General features: G+C 31.2%; 1 protein-coding gene across 3 annotated transcripts; it reads left to right on the top strand.

Moving 5' to 3' along the window:
* Nucleotides 1-8,447: 8,447 nt before the first annotated feature.
* On the top strand, nucleotides 8,448-13,710 carry LOC115723184 (vesicle transport protein GOT1). Of its 3 annotated transcripts, none has more exons than XM_061103696.1 (8): nucleotides 8,627-8,950; nucleotides 9,041-9,087; nucleotides 9,625-9,716; nucleotides 9,866-9,946; nucleotides 10,038-10,135; nucleotides 10,219-10,300; nucleotides 13,142-13,223; nucleotides 13,682-13,710. In XM_061103696.1, the coding sequence occupies exons 2-7, from the start codon at nucleotides 9,057-9,059 to the stop codon at nucleotides 13,178-13,180; spliced, it is 423 nt and encodes a 140-aa protein (XP_060959679.1). In that variant the 5' UTR covers nucleotides 8,627-8,950; nucleotides 9,041-9,056; the 3' UTR covers nucleotides 13,181-13,223; nucleotides 13,682-13,710. The 3 variants fall into 3 exon arrangements, with proteins under 3 accessions (XP_030508479.1, XP_060959679.1, XP_030508480.1); XM_030652620.2 differs by lacking the exon at nucleotides 13,682-13,710 and adding an exon at nucleotides 13,335-13,585; XM_030652619.2 differs by lacking the exon at nucleotides 13,682-13,710 and having other exon boundaries at nucleotides 8,448-8,950; nucleotides 13,142-13,585.
* Nucleotides 13,711-14,106: the final 396 nt, after the last annotated feature.

Here is a 14,106-nt window from a genome sequence, read left to right as displayed (position 1 = left end):
ATAGATATGCTTCATTATCATCAACGATCTTTTGCTTTTTGTGGTTTCTAGGTTTAGCTACTTTAAAAAGTTCGTTATGTAGGGCAAATGGTGTTTCTGGTCTAAGAACATAAAGCCCCTGTTCCATGGATGCAACACAAATCTGAATGTCATTTCGAGAAATGGTAGAACCAGAATCCGAAAAATCTAATTTGTATTGTTGCAATTGTAAGCATGAAACAGAAACCAAGTTTCTACTGAAATTTGGAATGTAAAAGACATTGTCTAATTCCAAAATTCTGTTTTGAAACTTGAGTTTGGCTTTTCCTCTAGCTCTAACCGAAACCATTTCGCCATTACCAACTTTAAGTTTCAACTCTCCGGATTTCAAATAATTCCAATTCTCAAGCAATTGCAATGAACAAGTTACATGGTTTGTAGACCCAGAATCAAGAATCCAAATGGATTTATCATTCTCTAACACACATGATTCGAAGACTAAAGCATTACTGCTTATTCGTTTGTTAATTGTTGTTCTTGCTAGTTTATTTTGTTGTGAAGTATAACTTGAGGAAGTGGAATCACTTTCTCTTATCTTCTCAACTAAGCTTGAAGTAGTAGGATTTATGGAGTTATGAACTATTTGCTCTTCAGAGTGAACAATTCCAAGCTTACCTGCTTTCTGGAATTTAAAGTCCATCATGAGCATATGTGAAGTATTACTCTGACAAGGAGTTTATAACTTCAAGTTCAATTGCTAAGATATTAACTAGGAGTGGAATGAGAAGGGGATTATAGACACTACAACACATCAATAAAACAGAAGTAAGGTTTTGGTTCAAAATTCATACACAAGTTCAGAAAATAACAAGTAATGACATATGTTATAGAAATACTAAATCTAACATAGTTTATTTTCCAAGATTTCCAACATAATGAAATACAGTGTCCCGGTAGGCGAGAGTCAAAGATAACATTAGTTGAATAGAGTTGCCAGCTCATCTAAAATTATACATTTTAGCAACCTTTTATTCGATCAAAATGAGAATCCAACGTTGTCCCGGTAGGCGAGAGTCAAGGTTATTCTCGTTTTATGAGCTTCCACCATTGTTTCATGTTTTATGAGTTTATCTCTAAGTAGTCATCGTAGGGGCGAGTCTAAATAGAGACGAAAACTCACAAAACACTTATCAAATGAAATCTTACGGTGTTAAAAGTGTTCAACGAATAACCATCCATAGGGAGACGAAGTCTAGCGTCTCGAGGTTATATTGAAAAAGTTTAACTATTGTAAGACCAACAATGGAGATCGAATATCTTTTGATTAAAAGCTCATTATTTAAAAAAAATTTATATATATATGTATTTTGTATAATCATAATATTCGATATTATAATAATGAAAAATTACAAATTAAAGTTGGTTTAAATAAAAAATCAACTTTAATTAATTTTCAATTATTATTTAATTTGAAAAATAAATTCAAATAAATATCGAACAAGTTCCATAATATAATAATGAAAAATTACAAATCAAAGTTGATTTAAATAAAAAAAATCAACTTTAATTAATTTTCAATTATTAATTAAATTCGAAAATTCGAATAATAAATGGAACAAGTTCCATAAAATAATAATGAAAAATTACAAATCAAAGTTGGTTTAAATAAAAAATCAACTTTAATTAATTTTCAATTATTATTTAAATTCGAAAAATAAATTCGAATATTTAAATGGAACAAATTTGAAAATATCTCGCTTAAGTTGTTTTAGAAGAATCTAAAAAATCAACTTAAATATCTTTCAAATCAGATTTAATTAAATTTAAAAATTAAGTTGTAACCACTTAATTTGAAGATATTCCATTTTAAGTTAATATTCCAAAAGATATTAACCTAAATAATATCTAGAATATTCCATTTTAAGTTAATATTCGAAAAGATATTAACTTAAAAAATATCTAAAGAAATCTTAATAACCAATGCCTAAAATTCCTCAACTTAATTTTGAAATTTTAAATCCAAAAGATATTCAGATTTAAGTTGGTTAGTTGTAAATAACTAAATATCAACTTAAATAGGAATATTTAATGAAAAATTTAAATTAAGCTTCAGAAAGAATCTAGATGGTTATAATTCTATATTTAATTAAATACAAGAAAATACATATAGTTTAGCTTAGAATATAAAATTCTTTAAACTATGATTTTCTAAATTAATTTCAAAATAAATGAAATTAATTATGTTGCTAATCAATTTTAATTAGGTTAAACTAGTGTAATTAACCTAGTACAGTCATTCAAATCAGGCAAATGGGCCTTCACAATTGGGGTGGTTCATGTGAGGGGGTGCTGGGTTCAGTATGTCGTACCCACTTCTATGGCTCCCAACTCTCACACAAGGCCCAAAAGAGAGGAATTTAACCTTAATATGAACAACTGTTATTAATTGAATAGGCCCAAAATCTAAATGGGCCTAAATAAATTCTATCAAGAACTATGATAGTTTATTTTAGCAACAACAACCTATATGCATCTATAATAAAATTAAATACATAGGCTCACACAGGCACACTTTGGATGGGTCCTATCATGTTGCTAGGTCATACACAGATGAAAGAAGTTTGTAAATATACTTGTTACAAATTATTATCTTGACCAAGGGAGCCATCAGATCATTAGATCTGGCAAAAAGTAACCATGGTTATTTGCAATCAAGCAATAATAGGTTTTGAAAACTTACACACAAGCTAAAACACATACTCCTGCAACAAGGTTAGTTGGATAGTTGGATGTAGGATTTATTTAATTTTAAATTAAATAATTAATTTCGAAAATAATTAATTAAATAAAAAAAAATTCGAAAATTTTAAAAAAAAAAATTGAAAAATAAAAAATTTCGAAATTTAATTAAATATTTAAATTTAAAATTAAACCTACAATTTTGAAAAATTAGGTTTCAACCAACCTAAATATCATTTCAAAAAAAATTTGCTAACTACTTTTAAAATTTAAATGTTATTTTATAAATAAAAATTAAATAAAAAAATTAGAAAAGATAAATGAATATCTTTTCCAAATTTTAAATGTAATTTAAATAAATAAAATAACAAAATTTAAAAAATTAGCAAAATATCTTATATCATTTAAAAATTACATGATTATAGTTATCTTCTTTTAAATTTAAATAAGGTCAAATTATTAAAAAAAATTTAAAATACTTTAAATCTGACCTTAAATTTAAAAATAAGATAAGATATAATCAAATTTTAAAATAAGATAGATTATTAAGCAAAAAGATAGATACTAACTATTTTCAAATTCAAATTACACTAATATCTTGAATTAAATTTAAAAAATATTAAATTAATTCAAATTGATAATTAGAATTGAATTAGGAATAGTAATAGTATACATACAGAACTACACAAAAAAATCGGAAGTTAATTCCTTGAAAAAGCATGAAAAAACGAAGAAAAACGAAAAAATTGTGAGCTGTACGGACAGTTTTCGCGATCGCAGGAAAATTTCAGCACAGCCCCGATTTTTTCGAATCTTCAAAAAATCATAACTAATTCAAATTAAATCGAAATTGAGTTCTGTAAAAAAGTAACTTGCTTAATTTTTTCCATACTATCCAATAAAAATAATTCCAGAAACAGAATCGTAATTATTTTTCACGAAAATTTATAAACATCAATCAATCATCAAATAACACTCAATACAACATGATACCATCCAAAAACAAACAAACAATCGTTTTAAAGTCCAAATTTCTTGCAAGTAAATCAATTACCATGGCTCTGAGGCCAGTTATTGGAATTTATTTTACTAGGATCTTAGATCTACTCACAAGTATGTTTATTAACATCCTAAATAAGAACTTTCTAAAATGATAAATTAAACACATATAAAGTTTAAGAAACCTTACATTGGGTGCAGCGGAATTAAATGACTCCTTCCGTTCAGATCTCTAACCCTTGTATCCTTTCTGTAGCAGAGTATTATCAAGATCTGAACTTGGATCTCTTTCTCTGAATCCTTGATTCTGAATCTCCTTTGCTGATGATCTTTCTTCACGATCTTCCTCACTATGATTGAGGTATTGCTTGCTGTGTGTGGGCACTACTCTAATCACTAGGGTAAGTTCGAAAATCAAAGGAAGAAGAGAGAGAGTGAGTGGCGGCTAGGGAAGAGAGATAGGAGGCTCAGGTTTTTCTGATTCAGAAAGTGTAATTTTCCTGAAGCCTTCACTATCTATTTATAGCATTCCACTAGGGTTAGGTTTGAATTATTTGGCATTAAAATAATGAAAATATCAACTTAAACAGCCTACAAAGGTGGTCGGCCATGGCTTAGTGGATTGGGCCTTGCCTTTTGCAATTTTGCAATTTTAACACCTTTTGTATCTGATTTTCTCAAAAATGCCAATTTCCTAATTCAACCATTTAAATGCCAATTCTAACTATTTAATAACTATAAATAATTATTAAATAATATTTTCATTTATCATATTTATTAATTGAACCATACAAAGTATCATAATTAACAAATATGCCCCTATTAACTCTTTCTTTACAATTTCGCCCTTACTTAGTGAAAATTTCACAAATAGACATAGTCTAATTTGTGAATTATAATTGATTAATCAAAACCAATTACATGAGTCTTACAAACAATATTATCTCAACTAGTGCGGGGACCATGGGTCTATATAACCGAGCTTCCAATAAGTAGATCAAGAATTTAGCACTAAAATTCACTAACTTATTAATTCTTCGTTGAATCCACGCATAGAACTTAGAAATGCACTCTCAGTATATAAAATGTTCTATATGTTCCACCATATAGACACATCATTAGTTATCCATTGTTATAATCCTAATTTGATCAATGATCCTCTATATGAATGATCTACACTGTAAAGGGATTAGATTACCGTAACACCCTACTATGTATTTTATCCTTAAAACACTTGACCCCGTATAAATGATATTTCAGCTTATGTGAAATGAGATCTCCACCATTTATTTTCGTTTGGTCAAGCTCGAAGGAGATCATCCTTTGCTTACTATTCGCCAGATAGAAGCTATAGATTCCATGTTTATGCTAGCGCTCCCACTCAATTGCACTACCATGTTCCCAAAATGTACGTATCACCCTGACCTAAAAGTAGGCTTAACTAACAAATCAAAGAACACGAATAGCCTTTCAAGATTGAGCCTAATCATAACAGGATTAAGATCATTTGATCTAGGATCAACTTGGCGATATTGACTTGAATAGATTTTACGGTAAGTGTAATTAAATCTAAGTCAAAGTTCAATATCGGTCCCTTCCGATGCATACTCCATGCATCCAACCTGAGCTTTACTTTTAACCAATGTTCTGGAAAGAACATAGTATTTCTCCAAATACAAGTAAACTCTTGTTGTAGATTATCATATCAGTAAAACCCTGTGTCTGATAAATCTAGGAAACTTTATTCACATAGTCATGTTTACTTTCCAATGTGATGACAGCACAATAAACATGATCGAGTGTGTGAAAAGGGTTTAAGATGAATTTATAAATCAAATAGACAAGCAATTGATAAAGTGAACCAAAACATACACAAATGAATGCAAAATACTTCTGTTTCTTTATTGATGTTGAATAAAATAGATTACATTGAAATGGAGTTTTATTTAGGGCATAAAACCTAACAATATGAACTTCTAAAACGATTGAAAATTAAACACATAAAAGTATCAGAAATCTTACATTGGGTGTAGCGGAATATATGTCTCCTCCCACTCAGATCTCTAACCTTTGATTCCTTTCTGTAGCAGAGTATAATCAAGATCTGAGCCCCATAGTCCTTTGTTGTTTCTGAATTCTACACAGCCTTCCTCACTATGATTGAGGTATTACTTGATGTGTGTGGGCACTACTCTAACACTTATAGATTTCGAAACAGTGAAGGAATAGAGAGAGAGAGGGTGGCGGCTCAGAGAGAATTTTCAGAGAGAAAATTCTGTCAGAATAATGTTGTGAATGTGTTGTTGAAAACTGAAGCCTTTGCCTTCTATTTATAGAAGACCACCCAAGGCTATGATTGAATTAATTGACATTTAAAATTGAAAAAATCAAAGAGAAAAGGAAGCTTAAGTGGTCGGCCTAGGCATTGTGGAAACAAGGCTTGCCACTTTTCCAACTTTCCTTTTCCTACATTGATAGTTTCCTGTTTTGTCAAAAACTGTCAATTCCTTTGTTCAACCACATAAATGTCAAATCTAATTATTTAATAACTAAAAAATAATTATTAAATAATATATTGTCATTTATTTTATTAATAATAAAACTAATTAAAGTTTCTTAATTAATAAATATGCCCTTCAAAATCTCTATTTACTGTTTTGCCCTTAATAAGTGATAAATTCTCAAATAGACACAGTCTATCTTGAGAATTATAACTGATTAATTAAAATCAATTAAATGAGCCTTACAAGTAATATTATCTCAACTAGTGGGGGGACCATGGGTCTATATATCCGAGCTTCCAATAAGCAGATCTAGAATTTACTACTTAAATTCACTGACTTATTAATTCTTCGTTGAATCCACACATAGAACTCAGAATTGCACTCTCAGTATATAGAATGCTCTATATGTTCCACCATATAGACACATCATTAGTTATCCATTGTTATAATCCTAATGTGATCAATGATCCTCTATATGGATGATTTACACTGTAAAGGGACTAAATTACCGTAACACCCTACAATGTATTTTATCCTTAAAACACTTAACCCTGTATAAATGATATTTCAACTAAGTGAAATGAGTACTCAATCATTTATCTCGTTTGGTTAAGCTCGAAGGAAATCACCCTTTGCTTACTATTCGCCAGATAGAAGCTATAGATTCCATATTTATGTTAGCGCTCTCACTCAATCGTACTACCGTGTTCCCAAAATGTATGTATTGCCCTGACCAAAAATTAGGCTTAACTAACAAATCAAAGAACACAAATAACACTCTCGAGATTGAGCCTAACCATATCAGGATTTCGATCATGTGATCTAGGATCAACTTAGTGATATTGAATTGAATAGATATTTACGGTAAGTTTCATATATCTATTTCAAAGTTCAATATCGGTCCATTCCAATGCATACTCCATGCATCCAACCTGAGCTTTACTTTGACCTATGTTCTGGAAAGAACATAGCATTTCTCCAAATGCAAGTAAACTCTGTTGTAGATTGTCATATCAGTAAAACCTAGTGTTCTGATAAATCTAGGAATACTTTATTCACATAGTCATGTTTACTTTCCACTGTGTTGACAACGCAATAAACATGATCAAGTATGTGAAAGGGGTTTGGATGAATTTATAAATCAAATAGACAAACAATTGATTAATTGAACCAAAACATACACAAAAGAATGAAAAATACTTCTATTACTTTATTGATATTGAATAATCTGGATTACATTGAAATAGAATTTTATTTAGGGCATAAAACCCAACACATACAACTTCTGGTGTATACACGGTTAAAAGTGGTTTCCACCTTGCTCCTAATCTTGAAGATGCTGATAAAGAATCTTCCTCGAGCTCCCATAAAAACTGGTGGAAATTATTTTGGAATCTCAAACTACTGCCGAAGATCAAGATTTTTGCGTGGCGTGTAATTCAGAACTGTCTTCCGGTGGTTGCTGTACTTTTCAAGAAAAAAGTACTCACTTCTGTAGCGTGCTCTTTACGTTCACAAGCCTGGGAGTCGATTGGCCATGCTTTGTTCCAATGCAGTCATGCCAAAACTATTTGGAGACACTTCAATTTCCCAATTGATTTCAACAAAGCACGTAGTATGGTTGGTGGAGATTATATTTTTCAAGCATGAATTAGAATTGTTATTTGTCATCATGTGGGTAATTTGGACTAACCGGAACACACTCAATCATGGTGAATCAAGGCGTGATGGTTTTGCTCTAGCTAATTATATTACAAACTACATGGAGAATTATCAAAAAGAAAAAAACTATTCCACTGCTGTTAGTGAACCGACTGTACCAACAACTACTATAACTCTACCAACCGAAGGAATTCCTTGGAAACCACATGATATGCATGGCTTGAAACTAAATGTTGATGCTGCGGTAAATCCTCTTTCTAAGGTTTTGGGAGTTGGTGCCATTGTCAGGAACCATAATGGTGAAGTCATTGCGGCTATGTCGAAATCTGTCCAAGGTTACTTCAGGATCAGATGAAATGGAGGCAAAAACTCTCTTCCATGCACTTAATTGGTTATCTCAACTCGCATTGCCGGTTACTCTTGTTTCCAATTTTTTAAATTATGAAACTTGGGATTTATCTAGTTTATCAGATTTAATCTTTGATATTCGTTGTCTTCTATCCTCTTTTCTTAGTATTGTTACCTCTCATGTTAAGAGAACGGCTAACCAAGCTGCTCACGGGTTAGCCAAACATGCTCTTAGGTTGGATGGAAACACTTGTTGGATGAGAGAAAATTTCTTATCCTATTTTCTCTATTGTTGTAAAAGATTGTGAAAAAAAAGAGACAAAACATTGGGAAAAGAAAACAGTAAGAGCAAATTTTTATAATTAATTTGTGGTTTTTTATTTCATTTATTTATTTTTTAGGGGTGCATTTGAAATTTTACGATTCCATCTGAACTCCTGTGTGTTGGGCAATTTGATGTTCATCTATCTAGCAAAGAGGGAAGAGGAGAAGTTCACTTGTTTGTTTTTCTTCAAATTCAACCACACCTGACCTCACTTTTCATCCTCTCTTCTCTTCTCTTCTCCATCTTACCCTTAGGGCCTCATTTCCATTTCCTTTCCTTTCTTTACTTTAGATCCGATCCCTCACTAACCCAACCCAACTCAATCTCCATTCTCGTTTCTCACTCTCTACGCCTCCGACCACAGTTTTCCTACTCCACTTTACGGTTTTCTAAGGTTCATTTCTTGCATCATAATTGTTTTCTCCCTCTCCCTCTTTTTCTATCTTTTAATTCTAAATTTTACATTTTCTGTGATTCCATGCAGTAAATCGTCCGACAAAATGGTTTCCTTCGAAATGAATGATCGGAAAAGTGAGTTTACTTTTGAATTTTCGTCTCATATATATATATAGATATACATATTTTTTGATATCGCTGTGTTGTTATCGCTTACGATTGTATTTTATATATCTTTTAAGAAACGTTACTGCTGGGAAATTAACATCTTTCGATGAATTAATCTTTGCAATTATTACTAAGATATGGAAAACTTGTAATTATGATTTCATTCTTCAAAGCAAGAAATTTGTAAGGTGGTGATTACTTGACTTGGAATCGGTGACCATGTAAATTGATCTACGATTCAACACTTACTTGTTCTTCTAGTACTTACTTGTGATATTAGAAGGAATTGCAGCATATTTAGGATGAATGCTTAATAAAATTTGCTTAGTTAGGTTTTCTCTTGGATCAGCAATGTAATCCATTACTATAAGTCACACAATATGAAATATGTTATGAATAGTTTTCTGGCCTTTTCTGTTTCCTAATTTTCTTTTCTAAAATATGTGTAATGCGTTTGTAAAATATTATGAGATCATTAACTCTGGAAATTTTTGATCGGATCAGAGATTGGAATAGGATTGACCGGATTTGGCGTTTTCTTCTCATTTCTCGGAATTATCTTCTTCTTTGACAAAGGATTACTTGCCATGGGCAATGTAAGTTATTCTCAAATGTAGTTTTCCTTCCCAGTAGCCTTCATCTTTGTTTGTATGTGTATTCCTTTTTCTTTTGCTATTTATATAATTTTACTTTTTGTATGAAAGGTACTATCTTAACATGTTATTTCTTGGTGTTACTTAATCAGATCCTCTTCTTCTCAGGGGTGACTCTTACAATAGGACTAAAGTCCTCTATGCAATTCTTCATGAAACCTCAAAATTTCAAGGTTTAAGTTGTTAATCTCTCCTCTCTTTAATTCATTGCTCTTGTATAAATATCTCTTTTTCACACCTGCTTTCTTTTTGTTGACTGTACAGGGAACAATTTCATTCGGTCTTGGCTTTTTCTTGGTAGTTATAGGCTGGCCCATTTGTGGCATGATTTTGGAGGCGTATGGGTTCATTGTGCTCTTCAGGTATATTCAATCTCCACTTTCACGATTTTCACAGTAATTTATTTATTCTCTTCTGATGTTTGCTGATTGCAACTATCTTGCAGTGGTTTCTGGCCTACACTAGCTGTTTTTCTGCAGAGGATACCTGTTCTTGGATGGTTGCTACAACAGCCTTATATTAGATCGGTATGTTTTTACATTGACACCAATACGTCTCTTTTCCTTTCTTTTACCAAATTTAATTTTCTGCTAACGGTCTATACCAGTTTGGTTAGATGTAAAATAAAATTTTGTCTTCAGATATGAACCTGATTTACTTTGGGTTTAGCCTTGGAAATTACTTGGTCATCTTTATATTTGTACAAAGCATATTAAAGTTACCTGTGTCAAAGGAAAATAACTTATAAATATGAGAAGTCTCATTTAGTAATACATATCATTTTATGATCGTTGTGAATTATCCTTTAAGCTCTATGTATAAGGGGTTTTAGTCTTCTGGTTACACTAAGATAGCATAAGTAAAGTAATTTATGATTCTTAATTCGCAACTATTTCCTTCTATTAGTATGTAGTAGCATCATATTATTCATTAAAGATTATTGAGTTGTCTTTTATATGTCAGTCATTTGTTAAGTGACTGTTTTCATCTACATTCCTTGTATACGGTTTTCGAAATCGGTGAAGGCGGTTCAAAACCGAATCTGAGGGTACGCCTCTGCTGTTGCCATTGAGGCATACACCTCACATTGACAAAGCACACACCTCAGGTGAGGCGTACTGAGGTGCATGAGGTGAGAGGCACATGAGATACACGCCTCAGCTTAATTGTGTGTTAGGATTGTTTTATTGTGGTTTCACTTGGGGTTTTATGAGCTATTTTTCAGGGTTATTTTTAGGCTTTTGAATGACTTAAATATGGCCTTTAGTTTGAACTATTTTTAGCAAATTTTTAATAAATAAAATAGGCAAGATAAATGAAAACCTAAAAAACGTTATTTCTCAATTTCAAGTCAACTCCTAGGCTCGTGATGTTTGTTTTAGAGGGGTAAATCATTTCATTTCTTGATTAATGTTTTATTTTATTTTTAAAATTTTCCTTTCATTTTCTGTTTCTAAGTGGCTGATTTTTTATATTCTTTTTTGTTGGTATGTTTTTAGTTACTTAATTTAAGTTAGGATGCGTAGAAGCGAACACAATGATGACTTATTGGAGATTTTATAAATTGGTTTATGTTTTATAGACTTATAACTAGTTTTATTTATTTTTACTTTGATATGGAATTCTGTATTGTTTGTTATGAATTTTTTTTATTATTATTAAGGTCTCAAGGCTTATTCCTTGCGGTACCAAGAGAAAACACCTCTCCTCAACTTTCAAAACCTTTTTTGCATTTAAAAAAAATAAAAACAGTGATAGTTAAGTTATGTTTAGAATCAGTTTTCAGTCTCATTCTTTTGTTTAGGTTTTGGTAATTGCCTGTAGTGCCGTTTTGTATGAATTTGCATAAATACCAGAAATTTGTTCATTGAATTTGCATGTTGAGAGTATGATAACCATTGATTCATGAAAAAAGTAATGTGAGATTATGAATACACATTTAAATATGAAGGTTGTACTTAGAAACAAACTTATTAACTTTGAGCGTGTGTATGAAAGAAGAAAACATATAGCTGAAGAACCTTTTTGGTAATACAACTTATATGAAATGCAGAAGCAATTAGCGAGCATAAGTTTTTTTGTCCCCGTTTTTCTTTTTCAAAAATAGTTTATTAAAGTAAACAAAAGTTTTGAAGTGGAAATTATAGGTGGCATTTGGTAGCACTTTTATTTTTAAATTTTTTAATCATAAAAATGAAAGTAAAATTTTTGAGAAACAAAAATGTGTTCTATAATCATTTTATTTTTTAATTTTAAAAATAAAAAATAAAAGTGTGTTCTATAAATTTCATTTTTATTTTCATTTGTTGATTTTATTTAAGTTGGGTTTGGGGTCCAAGTCCAGGTTTGGGCTGGGGTTAGGGTCCGGGGCCGGGATTTGGGTCCCAGTCGAGTTTGGGTCTAGGACTAGGGCTGGGGGCTGCCTCTGGCTTTGCGTCAAGGTTGAGGTTTGGGTCCAAAGGTTCATGTTATGGTCGGAATTAAAATGTCTATTAAGAAAAAAAAAACTGTTTAAAAAAATTTTGATAGTGATTTTTGTTTTGTTTTCAATTTTTTTTAAAATTTCGATTCTTAATTAAAAAAAATTGAAAAGTGAAAACATTTTTATTGAACTTGTATTTGGAAAATATTTTTAAACAGTTTTATTAAACAAATAAGAAACTGATTAAAAAAGTGTAACTGCACCATGTAAGTTCGCTGTGTTTACAGAAAACACTAGTATCATGTGGATACAGAAGAAGGTATGATTTGTACTGAACAATACATCATATCTATATTTATATGCATTGAACGCTAAATTTGTTGTTCTATTTTACATATAAGAAGAACCTTTGATTGTGTTTTTTTTTCTTTTGTTTAACAAACATTGATTGTGTTTTAAAACATGCTTAAAGATGAAAATATTATCTGCAACGTGTTAAAGGTGGCAATAATTCGTAGGGATTTGATGCTCATGTGTAGTTGTGCTCACAATAAGAAAAACTGAGGGACTGAGATTGGTGCTGTAATATTGTAATACTGTGCTAGTAGTGACTTTGGTCTGGGGCTTTAGTCTTTTCCTTAGGCATCCCAATTATAAGGTGATGATTTCATTGTTTGGCCACACTTGCTCAGACATTACCCGATATGGTTTTTCTGTTAGTGTTAGTGTTAGTGTTAGAGCGACGAAAGGAATTTTGCATAATGCATATCTTATAAAAATCCTGTTGTACTTTTCTGTATTTTCAAAATTTCACTATGAATTCCATATAGAAGAATAATAACTCACAAACTGATGCACAGTAGTTTTGGTTATGTTTGTGGGGTCTGCATAGATGTGAATAGAAGTAGTGAACTGAGAGTAACCAACTCATTCATTGGTGATGCAGTTTTTCGACCGTTATCGAGGCAGACGGGTGCCTGTGTGAGCTGGGAACTTGGAATGCTGCAATTCTGTGGGCAGGCCCACTTGTAAGTCTTTGTAAAAAATACTATTGGGTTGGACAGACGACTTTCCTTTCTTTTGAATTTCAGTTGACAGTAGAAAGTGATCTCTTATTACATGTTTTTCTATCTTCTAAGATGAAAACGATTGGAAAAAAAAAAACAGAAAAATGGAAAAGAGCTCCATTGTGTTAGAAGTGCGGCTACCTGCATTTTCACTTTGCCGATCAATATTTGGTGGTCGTGGTGTTTTTTGGATTAGTCATAATGAATACGTGAAACTGATTGGAGATCGACTTACTAGAATAACAAATAGCCTAATTTTGTGTTTTAATTCAGACTTTGTTACCTACCAGAAAAGAAAATATATGATTTTTGTTGTTGTTGTTGTTGTTGTTGTTGCTTGTTATCATTTCAATTTTAGAATTGGTTTCCGTTTCTTCTATATTGATTGTTATATTGATATTGAACTAATTTTTATAAAGGGACTTTTCTTTATGTGGTCCAACTCCCATATACAAGTGTGAAGTTAAATGTCCCAGATGCTCATGTGTGTGTGATTGTTCATGTGTGAGTATTACAGTAGTTAATAGGGTTTTGGTAATTGGATAAATGTTATTTTGGTGTAATTAAATCTATCAAAAACGAGAATTTGTCTGTATTTTGTTTTATATTACTCGTGATTTGTGGGATTTATATTATACAATTTTACTTATAATTCAATCTTGAGACATAAAATCTACCCAAGGAAAAAAATCTTGGGGCATATTAACCTTAAGATGGTAGTTGATGAGATGCGTTATTATCTGCTTTTTTCCCCCCTCGAATCCCTTATATTAATATACTTTGGTATCGAATCCAATAGTGACTTATAATAATACTCCTTTTTCTTTTTAATACAAATAAAGCT

This window comes from Cannabis sativa, chromosome 9, assembly GCF_029168945.1.
Source record: "Cannabis sativa cultivar Pink pepper isolate KNU-18-1 chromosome 9, ASM2916894v1, whole genome shotgun sequence".
Taxonomy (NCBI): Eukaryota; Viridiplantae; Streptophyta; class Magnoliopsida; order Rosales; family Cannabaceae; genus Cannabis; species Cannabis sativa.
This window is presented reverse-complemented; position numbering and strand designations above follow the sequence as displayed.

Bases quoted from the DNA above. Each gene is read 5' to 3' on its own strand.
- LOC115723184 (XM_061103696.1), top strand. From the start codon at position 9,057: ATGGTTTCCTTCGAAATGAATGATCGGAAAA. The intron at 9,088-9,624 runs GTGAGTTTACTT...TGATCGGATCAG, and splicing joins CGAAATGAATGATCGGAAAA to AGATTGGAATAGGATTGACC. The intron at 10,301-13,141 runs GTATGTTTTTAC...TTGGTGATGCAG, and splicing joins AACAGCCTTATATTAGATCG to TTTTTCGACCGTTATCGAGG.